Source organism: Strigops habroptila, chromosome 1 (assembly GCF_004027225.2).
Source record: "Strigops habroptila isolate Jane chromosome 1, bStrHab1.2.pri, whole genome shotgun sequence".
NCBI classification, from domain to species: Eukaryota; Metazoa; Chordata; class Aves; order Psittaciformes; family Psittacidae; genus Strigops; species Strigops habroptila.
Genome location: NC_044277.2, coordinates 9,003,299 through 9,028,691, shown reverse-complemented (window position 1 = coordinate 9,028,691; position 25,393 = coordinate 9,003,299). Strand labels below are relative to the sequence as shown.

Here is a 25,393-nt window from a genome sequence, read left to right as displayed (position 1 = left end):
GCCTGGTCTTGCTGCTTCCAGAGCAAGCATTAGAGAAATTCACTGTGTACGTAAGGACACAGTCTGGTCTTTAATGTGCATGAAATCCTGCAAGACAGGTTAGCCCTGTCAAAACACAGGGTGTACCCAAAGGACTTACTCAATACACAGTGACAGAAACTGGTTTAAGAAACAGTTTTTTCCATCCTATTGCAGAATATCCTAACATGCCTATTGCTCCTGCACTGCTAGTGATTTACAAAACAGAGACAATTTTCCCTCTGAACAACACTTTTGCATAAAATCAATTGTTCTAGCTCAAGACAGAACTCAGAAATATGTGTCTTTAAAACTTATCTTTATCTTTAAAACAAGAGTTTAATTTGATATTAGAAAACAGCTATTTCCTTCTTGCTCTTACTCTCCTTGAATCCATTAGAAATATAGGAAATTGAATGTCTAAGTTGTTCATAGGCGGCTCAAGCCATACAATTTGGTAAGTCAGCTATCAACTATGGCAAGACTTTTGCATCATGGTGTGGTACAAGAGATCTTTCAAGAAAATCATATCATACCACATCAGACGGATAAGGGCTGAAAGAAACTGAGTGATGCACAGAATCAGTCAAGCAAATACATAACCCTGCTAGTGCCATCAAGCAACCCCAAACGGCAAATAATTTTCAGCACATCTCCTCTAACTGCCCTTGAGTTTGTCTAAAACTTAGGATTCAGGCATAAAACTCATAAAAGAAAACATATTCTGTGACTTTGGATAACCTTTTGTGGGTGTTTGTCTTTTTATAGATGTTAAGGTAACTAGATGAGCCTGGGACAATGTCAGTAGTAGGGTCATAGCCCATGGATACAGGCAAATGGACAAAGATGGGTAAATGATCTTCAATTTTTAGTAACTTTTCCATGGCTACAGGGGTAATCTCCTGAACTCCCTGACCCCCGTCTAGGAACTGGTCCTGAACTACACAATGAAATTTGGTGATCATGTCTCCTGTGCACTGAGCAGCATAGCACTCTTTTGTCATCATTTGGCACACAGGGTGCTATTACAGATATCTGAAATGTTCCTCCTTAGAATGAACAGTGTTATCCTTTGACGCAAATAACCCTCTTTATTCAGTGTTTTGTGTGCTGGTTAGGTACCTTCTCCCTCTACTCTGAGACAGCTGCATTGCAGGGTAATTACAAGGAGAAATCTAAAGCCAGACTTTCCAGATGTCATCATTTTATTGTCCAAAAACATCACCTCATTTGGTGTGTTTAAGTAAACATAAATGGCTCAGACAAGAATCTGTCTTCTTCTCCAAATATGCATAACCATGAAACCATAGTACATGTACTACAGAATTACTTCTAATTGCCTCTGCTGTCTAACCAGGAGTAGATCCTGAAACAACTCACAAAAAACCAGCAAATAACAAGGCACAGCACAAAGGCCTGCACCACAGAGAACACACTGGAAGCAGCTCATTGTAGTCAAGGTAGCGTAAGAAAGGAAGTGATGGTATTCCCCCTCTCAATGCTCAGAAGGGAGTGCAAAGCAGCTCTGGAGTTTCCTTTTCTGCACTTCCATGTTTCGGACTCATTAATCTCAATCTGACACTAAAATTTTCCCTACACTTTCTTTAGGCAGAAGTTGATCTCCCTTACAAGCTGCACATTTACTGTTCAAAACAACCACCAAAGTACATTCAATACAATCTACATTCCATTTAAAGCCACCAGAGAATATATTACTCCTAAAAAAAGTTACAGCATCTAAAAAAAGACTTATAACAACTTAGTCTGAAATGAAGAAGCACACATACAACATCCTAGATATTAAGAATTACAAAAATAATTCCTGTTGGGTTGTTTTTTAAAGCAACCCTTACCAAATGCTAGTATTTCTGTTTGCATTACATACATGAGTATCTGAATTCTACATAATGGTTTCCCAACTCAGATAGGCCAGTATTTGGAGACTAGGCATTACACGTAGAATCATAGAATAGTTAGGGTTGGAAAGGACCTTAAGATCATCTAGTTCCAACCCCCCTGCCGTGGGCAGGGACACCTTACACTAGACCATGTTGCCCAAGGCTCTGTCCAACCTGGCCGTGAACACTGCCAGGGATGGAGCATTTACCATTTCTCTGGGCAACCTGTTCCAGTGCCTCACCATCCTCACAGTAAAGAACCTCTTCCTTATATCTAACCTGAACTTCCCCTGTTTAAGTTTGAACCCATTACCTCTTGTCCTATCATAGATAACTTCTCAGTGACAAAAAGTTCCAGCTGACACCTGGTCTGGAAATGTCTGAGAGAGTCACTGAGTTTTGGGGTGAGCAACACCCTAAATCTCAGACCTCTATAGTGAAAGTAACTTTTGAAAATTTTCCTCAAATTATCTCAGTAAGTACTTCTACCTAAGTCAATGCAGGACAGCCAAGGCAGAAGAACTCCTAGTACTTCCCTTAATAGATTATACAACTTATTAGGAGTAATGGTAGGGAAAAAAATCATCCATTAAAGCTGCTTTGCTGCATTGGAAAGAGTTTAACTACATTTTAAGGAAAACAGAATTAAGTAGTCTGCATTTCTGCTAAGTGAGTTTGGGGTGGTGTTCTGCACAGCTGTTTTTATTGCTCTGGATAATGGCTTTTTTCCAAAGTAGGATGTCAAAACTGAGTGAGCAATAATTACATTTGTAGGGCTGACAGCAGTTCATCTTTTCTGACACACTGCACTGCTGGTTTCATCTGAATAATCGTCTGCATGTCCCAGCAATTACCTGCAGTACGTACTCCATGTCTCTTCCCAATGGAACTGGGAATTGTCATGATTTGTATAGGTGACCCTGCTACGGTGCATTCTGCAGTGTTATAACAACAGACTGCACAAGAGAAACAGAGAAGCTTTTCGTTTTTATTCCTATCCAAGTGTCTTTTCCTTTGAATTATAGAGCTGTGGCCATTGGTGGAAGAAAAGCAAGAGTCTGCAAATCATTTTCCCCTTTTAGTAGCGCAGTGGAAAAGGAAAGTAATAGTAAAATGTAGTGGTCTTAAATTACTCTTGGACTCTTTATCGAGAAACAAAGCCTTATGAAAGCCACTCCAGTTGGGTTGAGAGTGAGACTAATACCTATTAAAAAGTAAATTGGTTTAATAGGAATAGTACTGAAAATACTGGTAATGAAAAATACATGATGGATATCAGAGTGTTGAGTGTCCTTTTCCAAACAGTCCTTGTCCTTCAAAGCCCGATTCTATCCTGACAAGAAGCTCTACTGATCAGCTGTTTGTGTTAATCAGTGATACCTGCTGGCAAACAAACCACTCCCACAGCTGTTCTTTTTTTAAACTATTCATCCCCAAAACCAAAACAGTGCTGGAAATGAAGGCTCCTTACAATTTATTATTGGCATTTTAGACTAAAGGCCAATGGCAAGCCTGAATCCTTCCCATAATTGCACTTGTAAGATGCTGTTGTTTTGCCCAGGTGTCATTAGAGATGGAGTCTACCATTGAATCTGCAACTGATTGAAGCGTGAGATGACAAGAATGGGTTTATAGTTCCCATATCAGGCTGTAGGTTTGCTAGCCCAGAAATAAGCTAGGAAAATATCTCCTTTCTCCAAATTTCCCATTTTGGCTGCTCTGCTTCGATCTTAAACTGGTTTTGGAAAAGTGACCTGAAAACCCCAATGAAAACAATTTGATATTCCCTGTGTTTATTTTTCCCTCAGTTTCTCCTTTTATGTTCACTGTGATGATCCCCTGAAAACCAATTTCCCAGCAATTCCCTTTTTAGAATACTTTCCTAGAAAATGTTAAAAACAAAAAATCAGCAATACCCTGGAACACCTACTTCCTCAGCCATCCCTGATGCTAAGGTTGGGCTGTAAACATGGCAGATGACAGCATCTGAGGCCTGCCCTTGCTTTGGAGAAATCTTGGGTAACATAAAGGTAGTGGACTGTAGTCTGACTTCAGTGTACAGAGAATATCAGGCATCCTTAACCACACAGAAAACCAGTGCTGATATGACCATGTGAGACCACAGGAAATGGAAAGCCTTTGAAGTTATGGATGAACCAACAAAGAAAACTTTAGGGTATTTGGAGATGGGGTAACAGGGCCCAGGAGTCTTTGTCCTCCAGAGCTGAGCCAAGCACAGCTTAGGCACAGGTGAAGACATGAATCACTCATGTTCAATGAGAATTTTATTGCTAACTATCTAACATGACTCAATTTTCTCTTTAAAGACTTAAAGAAGACTCTTTATCTCAAAATTTTTAACTCTTAACTAGGAACTGTCCTGGAGAGAAAATAGGGAAAGGGAGTGGAAGCAAATGGAAATGTACCAGACAAAAGTCATGAGAGATTGCAGCATTCCAGACCAGCTGGATTAAAAGTTCACCTCAGAGAATTAGGCGAGGATAAACATTTTGCTTTGTGAAACCTGTGGGTGTTGTTTTGCTATTAGTCACGGTGAATGCTTCAGTGTGGTGAGTTAGAAGAAGTCAGACTGACATCAAGAGTACAGAGAGTGCTGTGGGAAAAAGTTGATTCAGTCTTTTGGCTGGCAAAATATGTCACAGACAAATAATGAAGGATTAGGTTTCCTCTGCCTCTTTGCTAGCAGAGGAGACATAGTGCAGGATTCATTCTGCACTGACAGTGGTGTGACCTAGGACTAATTCCTTTGAAGGCAGTGACTTATTCTGGTATAAAACAAGAACGGGATTAACATCAAACACTGATATTTGCTGTGGGTCAAATTCTCCTTGTCTGACAATATAAGCCATGCTTTTGTTTTCACTGCTTGTGTAAGCATGAGAAACAGAAACTGGACTGTTTGTGGAATATTAAATAAATGATACAAGACAAAACAACTGCTGTCTCTGATGTTGAATGATGAATCCTGCTGATACCAGAGAGCGCTGCTGGAGGCTATTAAATCTTGATGGACATAAACAAGAGAAGGCCCTCAGATGATTTACATCAGGATAGCTGTGTACAAGTTCATACAGGGTTTGATCCAATGCATAGCCATGAATGCTGTCCACATTTTGCAGTTCAGGTTATTTAAAGGCACCTACTCAGTAGCACAAAAATCATCCCAGAATTTAGGTCAAGAATTAGCCGTCAAAGTGGATTTCTTACTGGAATTTTGGGCAATGAAGAGAACATCACTTCTGATCCTTAAAAAAGAAAACCAAAGACAATCAATTTTATAATCTGATCTTCCCAATTGGCTGATGTTTTCTAGAAACCATACAGTGCTAATAGTTAAATCTACGAAAGAACTCAAGGAGAAAGGACACACTTAATGACAGGGTGACACACATTCTAGTGTTTAATGCGTGACCCAAAGCCTGTTCTGTTTGATGGAGATATGCCTTCTGGCTCTTCTGGCTTTTTAAGCAGTTTCCTCCAACAATTTTGTTTTGGAAGCTATCAGAACGCAAGTGAAATGAAGCATTTCAGATATCCCAGGGAATCACTTATGTGTCCTTCTTCATAACTATTTGATTTTTTTTTCCCTGGAAGGATGAAATCAGTTCTTAGAGCATAAGTTTTGCCATGCAGACAGCCAACATTGGCCAGATACACACCTTCCAAGGCATGTATAAATGTTTCAAACTGCAAAATCTTAGGATTTCTGTTGTTACAGGAAATTAAAGCCCCAGCCAGGACTGACTGTTCAAGATTTTTTCTGTTTATATAGTGCAGTGCTGAAAGCAATTAAAACCATGTCTATGGATAGCACTACAAACAGACTAGTTGTTAATATTAAGCTGACATCAGATGGCCAACAGCGTACAGTAAGTGTATGTGTAACCTATATTAAATTCTGGGTAAAACCAAGAACAAGCACAAATGATCTCTTCATGTTGCCATCCTCATGAATGTCCACATCCATTTGTTAAGGTCAGCTTGATTAATCATTATGTGAGCATAAATATAACATCCTTGAAATAAATACATAACATAGTTGTATCGTAAATAACTTTTGCCATTCTTTTGGCCTTCTTTCCTGCCTTCTGACATGTTCCTTTGTATTATTTCCACAAAGAGTTTGTAAAAATGAGAAAAATTCTAAGTAATTCCAATTATTTTTTCTCTAAGGAGAAAAATATTAATATAAAAGTAGAACCAGTCAGACTAAATACCTCACAAGATTATATTAAAAAAGCAAATACATTTGGGAACAATATCTGGAGATGGGCAAGCAAAATCTGGAGAACCAGAAAAGTGTTATGGGGAGCTATTTTGAAGTATTTCTTTAATGAAAACCAATGGGTATCTGTGTCTGTGTCTGTGCACTTTAAAGTTTTTAGTTCCTATCAGATTATATAAAAACCCTCAATCCTCATAATTTTTTATAAATCTCCAGTTAGTAGTGAAGAGGTGCAACTTCTGCATTGCTGGGCAGCTCAGCCCTGTAGGTGTGCAAATGCTTTTCTTAGACTGGAACAACTCTGGTCACACTCAGCAGGGAAAATATGGCTACTTAGAGACATTAAAGATTCAGAAGACACCAATAGTATGTGGGCAGTATATGGTAGCTTTCAGCTTCCAGTTTCCACTTACTTTAACTGGAAACTGAAATGGAAGAGTCATAGCCACCCAGAGTTGCAAAATCCTTCCATTGGGAGATGAGAGCTTCTGCTGACCCCAGTATTCAATAAAAAGTCTTTGCTGGATCACAAGGGCAGGTATTGTTGATCTGCAGGACTTGCAATTGTGAAAGGTGGCCAGCCCAGGACTTGCAGGAACACAGCAGCACCACTGGATTTGGATGGGATCACCCAAGCACTCCTGGAAAAAATGCATCCTAATCCATAAAATGTCGATGTGTGCATCTTCAAAATGAGTATAACAATAAAAAGACCCAGGATGACCTACCTCTACCTAAAACCTTACTTTCACTAAGAACAAGAGCACTTGTATTTCACATATGCGATTTATACCATCCTTTACTCTGAACAGAAAACCCAGCATTAATCTTCAAAGTATTCATCTTTCAAAGAGATTTCTGTATCTGGCAGGAGTATAAATGGTTGTCTAAAAATCTAGCACTAAAGATATCTGTATGGTTGCTCTGAACTGCGGATACTGATTTTATAGTCTGGAAAAAAAGGCATTTTGCTGAAAGACTGAATTGCCTTTCACAACATGAAAAAACATGATTAAAATATCCTGGCAAGGTTAGAGTTTATTGCCCTTGAAGAGAACATTAGCCACCATGTTCCCTGAATTTCAATTGTGTGCTGCTACGGCCTTTTTCTTTATTGGAGAAGGAAGGAAATATTTTGTGTCTGTTCAGAAACAAAAGCCCAATGCCCTGCTTTCCATCAGGGTGAGATGCTCGGCCCTAGGAAAGGTGCTATGCTACTCCAGTAACAGAAAGCAGCCTCAGGTCTAATGGACCCATTGTGGGTGTTACACATGGAGAAATTTTGCTAGAGACAAACTATCTCATGAGGCTTCCCAGAGTGTAAGGTAGATATAGATGCAAAGGAAAAGCCAGGACTTATCCACCTCTTAACAATGCTCCAGCTACTCAGCAAGCATGAACTAATCTCTGTATTTATTTACGGCACTGCATGCCTCCATTGTTTCCATTATTTTCATGTGTACCATGTTATCTAAGAATAGTTCTAAAGTCAGCTGTACTCCTAAAGATTTCAGAGACAATATCTGTATCTTCTAACGTACACAGGTACTTCCATATTTTGCTTAGAGCAGGAATGACCAGGAAAATTCTTATTCTTTGTAATTAAGTGGCATATGCACCACAAATGTATATAGTGAACAGAATCTACCAATGATCCTCTTAATATATTTATATATATTTAGGCATATATATAAAAATAAAACAAATCAGACCATCTTAATGACATAAGAGGAGGAAGATTGAAGGTCAAATAAAATGAGCTGATGATGACCTGAAAAAGATTTTTCTTTGGGTAAAAATGACCCCTCCTTATTCAGCAGATTCACTCCTTGCTGTTTCTTAGCCTTCAGCAGGACTTAACCGACAATACAGTCCTTTCACCAGTTGTTAGCGTCTTGGAAAAGACAATTAGATTCTGCCATTTTTTGGTACCATCAGCAATATTGTCTAATAGTTCATCCAACATGTCCTTAGTGAACCACAGGTATAAATCCTTGACGCTGTAGCATTTCAGACGACATAAATAAAAGCTAGTTCAGACTAATCCATCAGCCTCAGTGTAGCAATCATTAGAAATGCAAAATTGTTTACTCCTTTGGAAACTGGGGGTGAGAATACTTTGCACTATAGCCAGAATTAGAAGCCAATATCATTTAATTATAGAAAGCAAGGCACGAGAGGACCTTGACATGTCGTTTAACCCATGGACCAGGTCCTGGATATTATTTAAATCATTCCTAAAAAAACGCCTCTCTAAACTGCTTAATCATACCTCAGGGTAAAGCCTCCCAAGAAAAATTAGGTTATTTAAGTTATCACTATTGGGTTATTGTTACAAGGTTTCTCCTACTATTTAATGTAAACATTCCTTACAATAACTTAAGACCATCATCTCTTGATAGCTATAGATGAAGCAAAGAACAAGGGATTTCTTCCTCTCTGTAGCAACTCCCTTCCATATTCAAATATTGTCACAGTTTCTTTTCATCTTCCTTTTCTCTAGAGCAATCCTCTGTCCTACAGACACAAAGAAAATGAGCAGGATCCACTGCAACTGAAAACATTATGTTTAAAGAACATCATTATTAATCAGATTGCCCCCCCACACCTCTCCTGAACCTTCTTATCTCCAGGCAGAACAGTCACAGCTTTTTCAGCCTTTCCTCATTTGTCAGACTGCCCTTCATAGCCCTTCTCTGAACTCACTGCAGCATGTCCACATCTCTCCTGCACTGGGTAACCCAACACTGGCCACAGCACTGCAGATGTGTTTCACTAGAGCTGAGCAGAGGGGAAGGATCACTTTCCTCAACTTGCTGACAATGCTCTGTCCAGGAGGCCGCTGGCCTTTGCATTGCTGGTTCATGGCCAATTTGGCATCCAGGACCCCCAGGGCCTTCTCTACGGAGCTGCTTTCTAGCTGGTCAGCTGCTAGTCTGTACCAGTGCACAGGGTTATTCCCCTATGGGTGCAGAACTTTGAGTTTCCATTCTGTTGAACTCCATGATGTTCCTGTGAGCCCGTTTCTCCAGCCCACTGAGGACCCTCTGAAAGGCAGTGCAATCATTCAGTGTATCAACCTCTCCTTGCAGTTTTGTATTGTATATACCATGTAATACTGTTTAACTTATTGAGTTTGGTGAGAGTTGGCAGAACTTAAGGAGTCCCACAAGATACTCTTATAACCACTTAAGTGATTTAAGGAGTCCCTTAGATTGTGGAGTGTTGAAAATCTCACTTGGTACCCCCCGTACCATTATCACATTGAAAAATGGGCTCTAGGCCAAATGACTATCCTGGGAATAACTGTTATGACCACCACCTATCCTTCCATGTTTTGTAGACCACAGGTTTCATACAAAATCTGTGAGAATTTGTGGGTGTTTAGAATTTGGATTTTTAATCCTTTCCTTATTTGTAGGATACTCTAAAATTTTATTTTTTTTTGTCTGAGATTCTTTGAATTGTCACTATATGGTAAAGGCCACTAAGCTCTGACTAAGCACTTTGCAAGTTCTCTGAAGATCTCCAGATGTTGAATCCATATTGCTATTAGCCAGAAGATGACAGTTTGACTTCCAGATTATAGTTTAAATTTCTAATGATAGTAATTAGAAAAAAAGTCTCTTAATTAATGGTGTGTATTTTCCAGTTTTAAATTGCACCTATAAACTCTCTTTAGAGATACACAAACTTTAGGAACATAGTAAATATTATTTTGACTTGCAAATGCAATTACTGAACCTGAAAGCAAGTTACAAAAAAAGAGTAAACCATGAAATTACACAGCATTGCCTTTGCTGAGTGTTTCTATCTATATAATACAAATATATGCGAACCTATGAAGTGTTTTGAACCTTTAGAACTTTAAATATGGGATATTATACAATTTTATTAGATATATTGGTTGTTTTTGCATTTTAAAAAGTCAACTGTGTCAAGTTTTATTATACAAGTCTGGTGTTGCATAAGAAAGACAGAAGTGATCTTTTTGTACATCATCAGAGTTCTTCAGTAAATGACGCGTGGATAGCCCATTTGTAAATTCAGTGAGGAAGTTAGCATGTTATATGGTGCCATGGAAAGCAATCTGCCCAGCAAATTTTTGTTAGATGCTTGAAGAGGAAAGAACCTTAACATTCCCTGTGCCAAGTTTCAAGACCTCAGGCCATCAAGCAAACTTATACCCTTCATTATGTATACAAGTGCTTTTCTTGATTTGAAAATAATTGGCATAATGCTAAGATGCGGTCTTCTACAATCCTTCTCCAAAGTCACATTACCTCTGAGATTCCTCTCTTCAAAGCTTGTCAATTGTTCTGATTGTTGATGGGTTTTGAAATAACTGAATGCTTACATTAGATATTCTACTATGGAGGAGTAGCAAAAAAGAGTGGCTGTCATCAGACAATGTACAAAACTATCCCTTAGGAATAAGTAGACACAAGTACATTTTTATAGGAAAAAAGTGATATGTCATTGGAAAATCTTTTCTGAGCATGAAGAGCTATTAAGATTATAAGAAGATTACTGAAGGCCCTATCATCCTGTACCATCACATAGAAAATGAGAACTCTTCATGTGTTCTTCTGCCATTTCTTGTAGCCTCTCAGGTGGCTAATGAAACATAGCAGACAAAAGCAATTACATTAGCAGAAATGAAATACATGTAATAAATTCTTCTTCTCTTCCCATTATTGTCAACAAGCTGCTATTACTCTCGAGATTGGGAAGAACATGGAAACTACCATAGCATCAGTCAGAGTGGCATTTAGCTACACTCTGGAAATGATAAAAAAATATTTACAGTAATATCCTTGGGAAGATTCATCACGTAAGTTTTGCCAAAGTCTTAAAGAACAGTTTTCACTGGTTACTCTCAAAGACCTTCAGGTCTTGGAGGAATCTGCTACAAATCTCTCCATTCATTTTAGGATATATTGCTCCCTTAATACTTCAAGTATAGGCTACTATATAGAATTATAGAATCATTTATGTTGGAGAAGACCTTTAAGATAATCAAGTCCAACCATTAACCTGACACTGCTAAGTCCACCGCTAAACCATGCCCCTAAGCACATCTACACGTCTTTTAAATAACTCCAGTGGTGGTGATTCAACCACTTCCCTTGGCAGCCTGTTCCAATGCTTGACAACCCTTTTGGGGAAGAAAGTTTTCCTAATATCCAATCTAAACCTCCTCTGGTTCAACTTGATGACATTTTCTCTCATCTTATCACTTATTACCTGACTAAAGAGACTACCTCATTACAACCTCCTTTCAGGTAGTTGTAGAGACAGATAAGGTCACCCCTGAGCCTGCTCTTCTCCAGACTGAACAACCCCACTTCCCTCAGCAGTTTCTCATCAGACTTATTCGCTGGACTCTTCACCAGATTTGTTGACCTTCTCTGGACTCATTCCAACACCTCAATGTCTTTCATATAGTGACTGTCCCAGACCTGAACACAGTATTCGAGATGCAGCCTCACCAATGACCAGTACACGTGGATGATCACCGCCCTGGTCCTGCTGCCACACTATTGCTGATACACACTATTGCTGTTGGCCTTCTTGGCCACCTGGGCACAAGCTGGCTTATAGTCAACCAGCTGTTGACCAACACCTGCAGGTCCTTTCCCATGAGCAGCTTTCCAGCCACTCTTCCCCAAGCCTATAGCACTGCATGGGGTTGCTGTGGCCCAAGTGCAGGACCTGTACAGTTGGCTTTGGGCCATTAATTCTGCCTGTCCAGATCCCTCTCCAGAGCCTCCCTATCCTCCAGCAGATCAACACTCCCACCCAACTTGGCGTCATCTGCAAATTTACTGAGAGTGCACTCAATCCCCTTGTTCTGATCATTGACAAAGATATTAAACGGAACTAGCCCCAGTGTGCTTAGCATCTTGATGAGGTACACAAAGTATACACCTTCCAGCTTCTTTGGAATTCAGAGGAGGGCAGGCAGAAGGGGAGGTTGCATCCCTGCTGCAACAAGGAACGTCCCTGGAATATCATCATCTATGCTGTTAAACTACCAGAACTGTCGCAGGCACTGTTCTGGCCTTGGTCAAACAATTCTCCCTTCACAATTCCCATATGTATTTCAGCAGTTGTCACAGACTTGTTTTTCCCACCTGACAGGTTGGATGCAGGCATCCTGTTTGGGATTATTTAATATAGCTACAGCCTTTGGGGAGAGGGATTGACTAAATCCTGAAATGTGTCCTAACTTTGCTTAACTCTTTGAGCAGCACAGAGCTCAACCTGAGACCTACAGTCTTCAGACAATTTCACTCAGTGCCAGGAAGGAGGGCATTTCTTCTTGCTCACAGGTTTACAGTATTCACATATGGATCAGGACTTGATTTTCCTCAGTTCTAGGTGTGGCATTTTGAATCTATGGATCCCAATCCTAGGAACGAAGTCTATTAAAACAACAAATTATTTAAGGTGGAAAACTCCACCATTCCTCTCATTGAAACTGGTCTACTGCATGGATATGAAAGCAAGAAGCGTGGGATCATAAGGAAGCCAGCTAAGGAGGTGTGTGGCTCTGTAGTGCACTGATGCAAGCACAATCTTTTATATGGCATCTGCTTCAGAGTCCTCTCAGCACAGATGGACTAATGTAAAGGAATCAGGCTGAAGTAGAATAGACTAGACTAGACTATTTCAGTTGAAATGGACCTAATATGATCATCTGGTGCAAGTGCCTGACCACTTCAGTGCTGACCAAGAGTTAAAGTATGTTATTAATGACATTGTCCAAATATCTCTTAAACACTGACAGGCTTGGGGCATCAACCACCTCTCTAAGAAGCCTGTCCCAGTGTTTGACCGCCCTCTTAGTAAAGAAATGTTTCCTAATGTCCAGTCTGAACTTCCTCTGATGCAGCTTTGAACCATTCCCATGCATCCTGTCACTGGATACCAGGAGGAAGAGATCAGCACCTCCTTCTCCACTTGTGCTCCTCGGGAAGCTGCATAGAGCAATGAGGTTGCCCCTCAGCCTCCTCTCCTCCAAACTAGACAAACCAGATTCCTTAGCCCCTCCTTTTAGGACATGCCTTCCAGCTCTTAAGAGAATTAGGTAGAACCAGGTCTTTCAAGAAAGAGTAAAGTTATATGCAAAAATTTCCACTACATTCAACGTATTCATTTTTAAACAAAAAAATGTGTGCGACTGACAAAAGTCAATATAATATTCCTCTTTTGATTCACCATGGAAGATGATGTGCATGTTTTGCACAAAAATCTCAAAGCAATTGAACGTATTAGTCACATATCATGGCAACTGAGAAAGGCAAATTTTCAAATCAAATGAAGCCCAGAAACATAAAGTGATGTGTGTGGGTCAGCACAGGCCAGTGATAAATTTAGTGATGAAATGGGAATGATCCTCATTCTCAGTCCCTAGCTGAAGTCCATGGTGAATATCACTCCTTTCTCCAAAAGAATATGCGTATCTGACACATTAAATTAGATACATACCGAGCATGTGTGGGATGATTTCTATGTCAATTATAACCCTATCTAGTATGCTTATGAAGATTACTAATATTAATAAGCATTAGGAGTAGTTTCACATATGACAGAGAATCATAGGATAAAAGAATGTGTATATCTAGATCTTGTACAGTTATTTGAATAACTGCCATGAGGTGTAAGGGATTTTCTTACCTAAGATCTTTACTCCAGAGTTATAAAATACCTGGTACACAGTATAATATCATATAGCTGATTCATTGTCCTAGTTATTATGATTTCTTATTTGCATTGCGATGATACCTCTAGATCAATGGATGAGGCTCCTGTTGTGGTAGAGCTAAAGCAAGCAGCACAGATTAGTTAGCTCCATCCCTGAGTAGCTCCCAGGTAAATGAAGGAGGAGAGTTTGAACAAACGAGAAATAAGAAAATGCCAGGAGATCAGATCTCTCCGAAGAAATAAACTACTTTTACTAATTAGGATTCTACCACTGTTGAATGCTTCAATTGATATTGGTAAAGCGGGATTTCTGCATTTTACTTTTAAGGGACTGTGCTGTTAAAACAAAAGAAAGTAAAGACACAGAAAAATTCAAACGGTAAAGTAATGATTAAATCAAAATAAAAAAAAGAATACTGAGGTAAAATAATTAAATCATCAAACTAATTCAAATAGTATTTCATTTATACCTGGTGCTACTGTTCTCTAAATTAAAACTAAGAGCATCATATGAAATGATAACACTGACAGGCTATTTGCGAGAAGTACAATTATTTGTTGGGGTTTTGAAAAAAAACATGGCTTGGGTTAGTTTTGCTTTTTTTCACACTAGTATGTTTCAGCTGTTTTTCAGACTGCAGCAATGGCTAATTAATGAACTCAGCAGCCTTCCTCTCTCCTCTAGGGCTAACTGCATGAAACCTTGCAGCAGAAGAAGCTGGCAAATGAAATAGCAGCACTTCTTAAAATAGTTGCTAATAAACAAAACTTGCACAATGAAATACTGCTCGCTCAGCCAGTGGCTGCCTGGCTTTGCAGTTCACCCTGTGCACATTTGTGATATTGTTTGTTCTAGATTAGGTAGTACCACATGTATCTCTGTCCACAGCCCTGGGTGTTTGGAGAGATAAAAGTGACAGAGCTCACTCCAAGACATTCCTGGAGGAGCTGGATGTCCGTATTTGTGTTCTCTTTCAGAAGAAATGTGGATTCAGAGCAATGATTTCCCTAAAGAGAGTCCCGAGAAGTTATCTTCTTGATTCACTGAAAAATCCTGATGTCTGTGGGATTCTTTCTCTTACACTTTGTGGGCTTTAAATCAGGTCCCTAAATCATGCTGTTGGGAGTCTCTGAGTCAGTCAGATCTTAATAAGATCCCTTAGTAAGATCCTTAGTTCCAAGAAATGCTAAGTACTCATTACTTTTTGTGCTTGATCTCTTTTGACCAACCAGGTGACTTTTATCCCTGGTGTGAACGAGTGAGGCTGATACCAAAATGCTCAAGATTCACTGCACCATTAACTCAGGGATTTGCACTCATCTCCATCCTTGCACCAGACTGCAACTCTATAGTCCCTTCTGCACTGTGGATGGGGACAAGCTGCACTGCACCAAGAACAGAGCAAGCGAAACAGACTCTGCCTCTGAAGGAAGGGCTAGGAGAAAGAAAAAAACCCAAAGGTTCCAAAACCACAAAGCAAGGTCCCTGTGCCCCTCACTGGCAGACACATGCCTACTGAAATTTAAGCTACAAGCCTGTGTTGAATGTCACTATGCTCTTATGGATCCTTCACAACATGCAAATAGAATCTAATGTCTCAGATTGAACGTAAAAGAGAGTGATGAATGAAAGGAGAGCTAGCTAGGAGGGAACTGTGGAAGACGGAGTATGTCTTAAACCTCTTTTTTCCCCAGAATTTAGAGATTCACTGTGAAGTTTTTCCCCTATATTTGGGCTTCTCAGCCCCAATCTCCCTTCTTCCCCACCCCGAGGCCACTGGCTGTATCTTTTTGTTCAAAAGCTGAACAGGGACTACCACTGTCTTTTAAAATAGCTATATGTCTTCTGTATAGCAGCACAGTGACTGGAGGCTCACCCCTCATCCAATATCTCCTGCCTCCATAGGAAATGCCCTCCCTGTAGGAAGGATTTGCTTTTGAGGAACTGGAGAGGCAGCAGATAAGGAGGGAGAGAAATTCTCTGGAGAAGCTGCAACACTCTGAAAAAGAGATTCAAGATTCATCTCATCAGAAATTGGGGAGCAGACTATACCATCTGCTGGTTGGGACATGTGCTTGAGGGAATGGTTTAATAACATTATATAAAACACTAAAATGTTCAGCAAGGACACTATCAGAGATGAATTCCTTAATCACTTGGTTACAGACTCAGGATTATTCTTTCTTTCTTTTCTTGACCTGCTGGATCTTAACCTTTTGTCTTTCCAGAAAAACTGCTGTGCTAGGAATGGGGAAGGTTTGTTTTGGAAACTCTTCCAGATTGAAAGAGAGAGATTCCAAACTTCTCTGGGAAAAAAGGGATTTAAACCTTGGTCTGCCATGTCCTAGGAACATCATCATCACGTTTGTTACACAGAGGAAGAGCACAATCCCCTTCTCATCTGGCTTTGGCACCAGGCAAGTACTGTGTGTGTAGTAGAATCGCAGGTGTTCCCACTGGAACAGGGTTTGGATTCTGGCTGGGCTGCATGGAAACTTTAACATTGAGTCATTAAGGCACTTCACAGGATGCTTAGAAACAGAAGGAAAGTTAAGTGCAAGAAGACTGCACTTAAATGTGATGTTAACAAGGTGCTTGCAGGGATGGGGTGCTAGGCAGAAGCTGAGCACAGCTTTTCAGGTTTGGAGTCTCTATCAGCCTAAGCATCACTTTAAAAGCTTGATTCTTTTATGTTTACTAAATTTCACCTTTTACACTCTAGTTCTTCTTGTGCTTAGCCAGATATTCTGGAAATAAGGAAAATGGAGGAAGGAGTCCTTCCACTCCCCACCTTCTCTGCCCTCTGGAAAGAGAAGAATCTGTTAAACAGTTCTAGCTTTGCCACCTTCTTTCCTGTTCAAATCACACCATTGACAGGGTTGGGAAGTGCAGTAAGAGGATGGACTGGAGATACTTACCACCTTCAGTCTTCCACACAGGCTAACAAGGATCATTCCAGCATCATCTGCTGTTAACTGTCAGCTGTGTGCTGCTCCTGTGTGTAATTATTTTGCATTAGATGCTGCTCTATTATGGTGTTTGCCTGTTTCTAAGCCATGAGAAACAACAAACGAGCAATAAATAAAAACTTAAAAACAACCCAGAAGTGTCCTGGAAGCAAAAAAAAAAAAAATCATATCAGATCTAGAAAAGTAACTTTCACTGTGCATTAACTGTTGTAGGCTGAAACTCACTGATAAAAGCAGGTTTCATTCATGTTTCTGCCTGAGTTCCTCCATTTTGGAGGAACTCTCTGAAGGCAATTAATCATCAAATTGTAAATATAACTAATGCATTTGCCCTACTTAGCACAACAATGATGCAGCTGCTTCAGAGAAAAGTGTATCCAATTCTAATCTAATGCTGTGACCCACTGATACTGGACAGGTGCTATTACAGGATATAAAAGGAAAGCAGATCATAATCCAGTCTAAAGTCACACAATCAGGTTAAAAGTCACTTACTATGGCAGAAAAATTAATAGTAAAAAATGATGTAAATCAGCCACCAGGATAAAGGTGAAGTATTTTGATTCTGATTCTCAAATGATAGCCAACTTGGAAACATCCTTATACCTTTGATATTTAACAGCTACTCCGCAAAGCATTTAGCAGAAATTTTGAAGAGGTGTGTTTTGTCCATACTCGCATACTGATATCAATGATCAGATTTGGGGAAAAGTGTGGCTGAAATATGAATGTAAAGGCTGTCAGTTGCCATTGTATAATTATAGATTTATCTCTATGGGACTCCTTGTGACTTCATGAATTCTGCCTTTTCCTCTATTAATAACCATGAGGGAGGGTTTGGGATAAAAAACACAAGCAAAAATTACTTTATTAATTCACAGAACTGCCTAGACCTGGAAAGACAGATTCTAACAGAGGGAAAAAAATAGTTTCCCCAGTCTTGGTATTACTCACTTCAAGGTTACTTCTAAGTGTATTTTTAAAGTTTTATCTGATATGTGTCATTTAGGACTTGATCCTTCAAGGCATCCCTTATGTGGGTGACTTACTTAATCACAAAAGTAGGCTTACTGGCTGGTGGAACGTACCCATGTGAGTGAAGAGTGCACAGGCAGAGGTTAAAATTCAGAGCATGTTTGTAGCTTATATAATTCCAAGCCTGTCAAAATTTATATCTATATTATTATCTGCCTATGTTACATAACACTAAGGAGCTCCGAGTTGTTTGTTCTTCACCATATGTCTGAAACACATATATAGAAAAAAATAGTCTTAGAAAATTTGGATTCTATACATTATCACCAAGGAAAAAGTGAGAATGAATGCAATATAAATGAAACTTTCATTTTGGGGAATGTCAGAGGCATAAGTCACCCCTAGCACAGTATCTGACCAGGCACACAAATCAGTGCACTTTACTTGTTTACCAGTAAGATCATAGAATCATAGAATAGTTTGAGCTGGAACAGACCTTAAAGATCATTTAGTTCCAACCCCCCCCCGTCACAGGCATGGACACCTTCCACTAGACCAGGTTACTCCAAGTGCCATCCAACCTGGCCTTGAACACTGCCAGGAATGGGGCAACCACAGCTTCTCTGGGCATCCTGTGCCAGTGTCTCACCATTCTCATGGTAAAAAACTTCCCAATATCTGATATAAATCTACCTTATTTCAGCTTAAAGCCACCCCACCTTGTCTTGTTCTTATTTGCTTCCTGACAGAATCTAGCCAAGTCAGTACTAGTGTTGCCTTTACTTAACTCATGACATCAGGCTATTTTTTATGGCTCTCCCCTGTTGAACGGTTTTTCAGGCTGGGGTCAGTTCGGTTTAAGGGTGGTAATATCTCCCCAGAAGCACTGAGCACTTGGCAGGATTGAAACTAGTGAGTCTACATGTTTGGCTTGCTGGGTTTTTTTTTAACCTAATTTCAAGCCAGTCTTTCTCCCTCACCTTTAGCTAGGATGCTGGTTCAAATTAATTTTTTGAGATGCAAGAGAAGAAAAATCCAATGACCTCTTAGGTGCTACTGCAAGAAAAAATGGTGAACAGTGGGCATTATTTGTATTTGTGATGATGCATACTTTGTTAACTTCAACAAACAGCTGAATCAGGTGGTAGTACTGCATGCTTGTGTTCAGCATTACTGATGATTTGAGCTGCCTGTGAACATATTTGCCAATGAAAACTAAGATTAATTAAGAGATTAAGGGAAAACAGTTTCACAGCACCTGGTCTTCCTCTTGCTTAAACTGTTCCAACTTTATGAGTTTAGGGAGACTTATACTCGTGTGACTGAGGAAAGGATCAGAACCATTGTGCCCATAGATGCTATTCGGCACAGTAATAAACTGACTTCAGGGTAGATGATTCTTTCTGTTCAGAATTGGATTCAGTAGTTTCTCTGCATGAAATCCTGGTCTCATAAAAATCAGTGGAAAAAGCACTATCTGTACCACGATCAGAGTTTTGCTGTCTGCTTTTTCGTTCATTACATACTTTAATTCCTGGATTTGGTCCAAAATAAGCAGCTGACTGCATCCTGAGACATAGCAACACGGTGACGAGGTATTGCTACATAATCAAATAGTTCATTTTAGATTTGTAAGGCTTCTCTGAAGGGACGATGCAGTATTTTACCTGGGAAAATAAGCCCTGTGATAAAAGAGAGGGCTTTGCCTGTGAAAGCAAGGATCATGGAATCATCGAATCACAGAATGGTTAGGGTTGGAAGGGACCTTAAGGATCATCTGTGTTGTCCCAAAGATTTCCTATATAACCTTGATGACACAGTCATTTAAATTCTCTATGTTCACCTGTAAAGTGGTAGTTATAGACCGTTCATAGTTATAGAGCCTTCATTCACTAACACCTGAAAGCGCTCTGCAATTCTCTGGTGCGACACTGCGAGTAACGGGGCAGGGCTGCGCCTGACCTGGGCGCCGGGTCCGGCTTCCCCAAAGCCGCCGGGCCGAGGACACGGCGCCTGTCGCCGGGTGGCGCAGGAGGTGCGCAGCACCGTGCGCGGACGCGCAGGCGGGGTCCGAGGGCAGGCGCGGAGGCGACGGGCAGCTCCCGCCGGAGCCGCTGGAGGGAGCCCCCGCGCCGCTCCGCGATTCAGCACCGCGCTGCAGGACAGCGCTCGGGGGTCTCCCGCGACTGAGCGGAGGTTGCGCGTCCCCGACCAGCGGAGCCCCCCGCGCACCGCGGCGGAAGCAAAGCCCGGGGCTGGAGGCGAAGGGCTGATGGGGACGAGGCGACGTTAAGTGGGTGTTGGGAAGGCGGGTGCCGGTATAAAACACCACCAACGTGTGGTGAGCTGCGTGGATCCCATTAAGGAGATTTATACATGTAGTCCATGAAGGCAGTTATCTGGCTGGTAATCTCCCATTGTGCTCCGCTCAAAGGCAGTTCATTCACACAACTGGCAAGGTACCGGATTGTAAGGTGAAGATATTAGTATCTCTCCTGGGAAATGTCTTTGTTAGGAATATCTGTGGGAAATGCATGTGTATGGACTGGCTACACAGTTGTGATACCTGTGCATAATGAGACAGCAGGCCATTACTCAGAACTCACAGCTCCACGATAGGACATGGAAATAAATTAAGAAATCAGCGTAATTCACACAGCTTTTTACCAGCACTAACAGCACCAGCAGTGCAGGGGAGCAGGGCACGGGGTGCTGCTGCCGTTCATTCATCAAGAGCTGAGGAACAACTCTGTGCAGTCTTGTTGTCTCACATCCATAGGGCTCAGCCAGGCACAACAGGGGCAGCTTTGCCCAAAACAGGGTAAGCCTGGCCACCGGGAATTGAGGTCAGGCAGTGCACACCCAACAAGAGCATGGGGGAAGGACAAGGACAGGGGTGGGCAGGGGGTTCAGGAGGGCCAGGGTCTGAGGAAGGTAGATGTGTCCCAAGAACCATCATCATCAAAACATCCAGGTGCAAGATCAGCCACTTCCCAGCTGTGCATCCCAGCATTCAGGTAAACCACATGCCACCAACAACACACTCCTCTGCACCCTCCCTCCTTTGGGGATTATCTGTCAGTACCTCCACCCCCTTCTCCCTGAGTCCCCGGAGCTAGCCAAATAGAGATGATAATCTGCTGTGAAATACTGGTAGCATGGAGATGTGACTGTCTGGAAAGGGAGGGTGAAAGGAAGCAGCAAGAATCTCCAAGACTAAGTTGCCCTTGTTAGCCGGTGTTTTCTTGCCTTGCAGGGATGTTGGGAGTTCAGTGCATCACCACTTTCATGTGAAAGAAGCCAGGTGAGTATGAGGTCAGGTTTTAGCTCCTGGTTTTAACCTTTCGGACCCACATCTTGCCCGGTGCCTCTCAGCAGTTTGCACTGCACCAGCCCCACCCCTCCCCATGTAACCAGTACTCTTTCCCAGACATCACTTGTAAGAATGCAGCACAATGTTTGCCCCATGACCACCAGCAGAAAAGGCTTCATGGCACCCTCCAAAGACAGCCTGGGATCTCACACCAAGGGGAGAGCTTTCCCCAATTTCACCCACGGAATTGCTTTGCCCTCCATGCACAAGAGCTGCATGCTTTGCCCCTGTTTTCCCACAGCTCAGTTCAAGCTGCACTGTGTGTACAGAAACACCAGTCCTCCCAGCAGATCCAGAGTTAAAAGTTATGAGCAAGTGAAATGAGAGATGGGCAGTGAGAGAGTTCGGCCAAGACAGAATCATTTCATGCCATGGACCACTGCTGGAAGTGTAAGGGAGGTAATGATAAATGACCCATCCTCCCTGCTTGCCCCAGAAGCTTCTCTCTGCAAAGCTACTTCAAGTTACAGCAGTGTAGTGAATGCAAAAGCAGAGAGGACAGAGTCGTTAGGAAGCATCCCCATCTCCAGCTTGAGGTGAAGCCTTGGGATCGGCAGTGGGAAACTGAGAAGGGGGAGAGCAGAAGGTTGCATTTTGCCGATGGTCTGCCCTTCAGGTAATGAACCTCTGAGCACCTGACTAAAAGGGAGAGGATCTCTTGGGACACCCTACACCTCCTCTCATCCAGAGTGATGGAGAAAGAGGATTGTTCCCACCCATTCCTCACCACCATACCTGGTTGAGGGAAGTCACGGCCAACCTGGGGATAAACCAGCTGCCATGACGAGCTGCAGGACAGAGGTGACCAGCCCAGCCAGGATGGCCCAGGTGAGTGGTAGGCGGAAGCATGCTGTAGGTTGCAAAAAGCGTGAAGAGCACATAGCCAATGCCGTCCCCAAGGATGGCCACAGCCCAGGCCAGCCGCCAGGATCTGCGTGGCCATGGCCACCCAAGTGACCACACCGCTGTACTGCAGGTAGGTGTACGAGGTTGTGTTCCTTCCTGACCACCACTAAGGCACAGATCACCACCTCAATGCCAGTGAAGAAGCCAAGAGAATGCCCTTAATGGGGTCATGGGAGCAGAGGCCAGAGTCAAGTGGAGGAACAGCAGGGTCAGTTTGTCAGCACGTCCAGGATGTTCATGACCACCTCGGATTTGCGCCGCTGGCCAAGAAGTAGCGCTGGTAAAGGCGCTCCAAGTCCCGAGACTTGAAGGAGTTGCGGAGAGTGGGGAAGATGACCCCGCGATAGGTATAGCCCCAGTGAGGAGAAGTCGGAGTTGCTGGGGCACAGTCCAGGGGCAGAAAGCCCAGGTCCCCGCTGGCTGCTCGTGCGCTCTGGGAAGACTTTGGTGCCTCCGTTGTTGTGGCGCTCGCCGCCCAAACTCCGTCCGGCCGACTGCCGCCGGAGGTGGTGCGTGGTGGTGCGGCGGCGGGTGAGGTTGGGTGGTTGGGGCAGCAGGTCTCCTCGGAGCTGAAGCCCTTCCCCACCGCTGCTACTGCCGCCGCTGCTGCTGCTGTGCTCCTGGAAGAGTCGCTGCTCGGTGTTGATTGGCGCACGGCCGTCTGCCACAGCACGCGCTGGGGTCTGCCGCTGCCGGGGGGTCCTGTTGATGGTGTAAAGTTCATCGCTGTCGCTCAGGCACCGCACCTCGAGAGCTCCATGGCGGTGACTGGTGGGGGCAGAGCACCGGAGGGGGAGAAGGGGGGGGGCACAGTCTTTGGGAGGGGAACAGGGGGAGGGATGGAGCCGCGGGAGAGGAGGGAGGGGATGGCGAAGGGCGGGTGGCCGCTGTGGGTGGCGGTGGGGGTTCACATTTATAGGCAGGTCTCTGGGTCCGGTGGCTCGGCTGGCGGCGGGGCCGGTTTGCGGCTGGGGGTCCGCGGGGCGGCTGCGCCGGCTCAGCGCAGGCGGCCCTCGCCTTCGCCCCGCGCCCGCTCGCGCGGCACCCCGCGGAGCCGCATCCGCGGAGCCCGGCTGCGGCGCAGCCCCAGCGCCCCGGCGGGCTGGGTGTGCAGGGAGGGAGCCGAGCCGCGGGTCCGGAGAGGAGGAGGGAGGAGTGGAGCATCTACGGGCGCAGCCCCCGCTGCCCGGCGGGCGATCCTTAGCCCCATCCGGAGGCTGGAGGAGCGGGGGGGCTCGGGGAGTCGCTTTGCAGGGAGCCGTTCACAGCGGGCAGCTCCTCTCGCCGGGGGTCCCGGGGCTCCGCTCTCCGGGAGCTGCTGTAAATCCCCGCGGCTGCGGTCAGCTGGAGCCCTGCGAGCTCGGGCGGGAGGGGAGAGGCGGCCGGGTCGCGGGCATCCTCGGTCACGGCGCTGGAGCCGCCGGCCGGGGGCTGCCCGCCCGCATCCCCCCGGTGGCGGGGCATGCCCCGGCGGGCCCGAACCTTGACTCACGGGGCGCCTCTGCCGGCGGGGGCTCGGGACTGCCATCCATCGCAGACGCTCGGTTTGCTTGGTAACGAGAAAGAAAGGAGGGAAAGAAAGAAATGAGAGAAAAAAATCCCACCAAAACCCGAGGCCTGAAAAAAGCGAAAGAGCGGGGAACGAAAAATCCCGCCCTAAACTCAGAGCTCTGGGAAAGAGCGGTGGGAGCATCCCAACTTCTCCGCGGGTCAGGGCAGGGAGAGCTCCGGCTCTGGGGCTTCCCCTGGCAGCAGGGAGGAGGAAGAAGAGGAGGAAGGGCGAGGGCGGGCGGCTGCAGGGCCGCGGGGAAGCAGGCGGCCGGTGCTTGCCCGGGAGCGGCGGGGACCGGCACGGCTGAGCCGCCGCCGCCGGAGTGGTGCTGCGGGCCGGCGGGGCGGGAGGAGGCAGAGCCCGGCGCGGTCACCTGATGCCCGCGACGTCGGCGGGGCTTGCCCGCGCCCCCCTGCCCGGTTAAAGCAGCCGCAGCCGCCGGCGCTGGGAGGGGGACGGCGGCCCGGGGGCGCCCAGGGGCAGGTTCCGTGGTCACAGGAGGTTTGTCCCTGTGTCACTCCGGTTTCTCCAAGGGGCGCTTCTATGGGTGCCCCGGACGGTCCCGCAATGCCCAGCAGATCGTCCCCGCTAGGCTAAGGGAGAGCTGATGCTGAAGTCGGGGCATCCCTCTGCCTTGGCACAAGGCAGAGCACCTCAGGTGCTGCTTGGGGAGTTAGAGCTCGTTGCCCAGGCTGGGGAAGCCCTGGAGCCCTCCACCCTCTAGCCTGTCCGAGCTCAGCCCCCTGGGAAGGTGCTGCTGCTGCAGGAGTGTGGCTCTAACCACCCTGTGTTAAGTATGTGTGTTTATATGTTTGCTGGCTCCTATCCTGTCAGCACTTAAAGCCACTGGATAAATACCAGAAGCACAGAGACTGGAGTTAGAGCCACTCCTCACTCCCCCATGTTGCAGATGAAATTGTCCCTGCTCCTCTGCCTGGGGCTCTGTGTCAGCAACCTGGATGCTTGCGCACAGTGCACAGCCTGGAGAAGAGGGGTGGGAAGTATCCTCTTTCCATCTCCCATCCCCTCCTCTGCCCAGAATAAACCTTGTTAAAGTGATGAACCCTGTCCTGCAAGAAAGACATTTTTGGGAGTTGAAACCCTGCTGCTAGAAGCAGCTGAAATATAGAATCATAAAATCATAGAATCAACTAGTTTGAAAAAGATCTTTAAGTTCATCGATAGGAATAGGTATAGTCCACACATTAGACTACCTCAAACTATGGGAGAGGTGTTTTCTTTATTTTCCTAAATATAACGAGTGGTGACTGCTGAAACTCAGATAAATGTGCAGCTGCCTTCTGTCTGCATGAGGGTGTGTGCAGACAGAGATACTGCCTGGAAGAGAGCTGTGCTACCCCGTTCAGAGCTCTGGCTTCTGTTGGGAGTCTGGGTGCTTGAACATGGTCCATGATGCTTGACCTTTAGTGTGCGTGAGGCTGCATGAACTCCCCTCTGATTGTTGTTATTTAATTCACCTTTTATTATTTTTGTAAGGAAGACATGGAGATTTAGGAGGATTTCACTGATTGTTTCTGTATTTGCACTACAATGGATTTGGGGACTCCAGCCAAAGTCTGTGTCCCATGTGTTAAGGCAGGTTTTTGTACAGATATAAGCAGAGGAAATTCTTGTTCTCGGGAGCCCAGATAAGAAATGAGTGGTGCTTTTGTGAACAGTGATGGATCTTTCCTGGTGGTTCAGCATGACCCTGCTAACTTGAAAAGGGTTAATACTAGTTTCAC

The 25,393-nt window shown here is 44.0% G+C and overlaps 1 protein-coding gene across 1 annotated transcript in view; it reads right to left on the bottom strand.

Moving 5' to 3' along the window:
- Positions 1-23,957, bottom strand: part of ADCY8 (adenylate cyclase 8) — a 121,289-nt gene extending 97,332 nt beyond the window's left edge. The window contains 7 exon segments of the mRNA XM_030505613.1: positions 21,926-21,967; positions 21,970-22,029; positions 22,031-22,093; positions 22,095-22,184; positions 22,186-22,246; positions 22,248-22,314; positions 22,317-23,957. Coding sequence (XP_030361473.1) covers positions 21,926-21,967; positions 21,970-22,029; positions 22,031-22,093; positions 22,095-22,184; positions 22,186-22,246; positions 22,248-22,314; positions 22,317-22,335 — 402 coding nt within the window. The 5' untranslated portion in view covers positions 22,336-23,957.
- Positions 23,958-25,393: the final 1,436 nt, after the last annotated feature.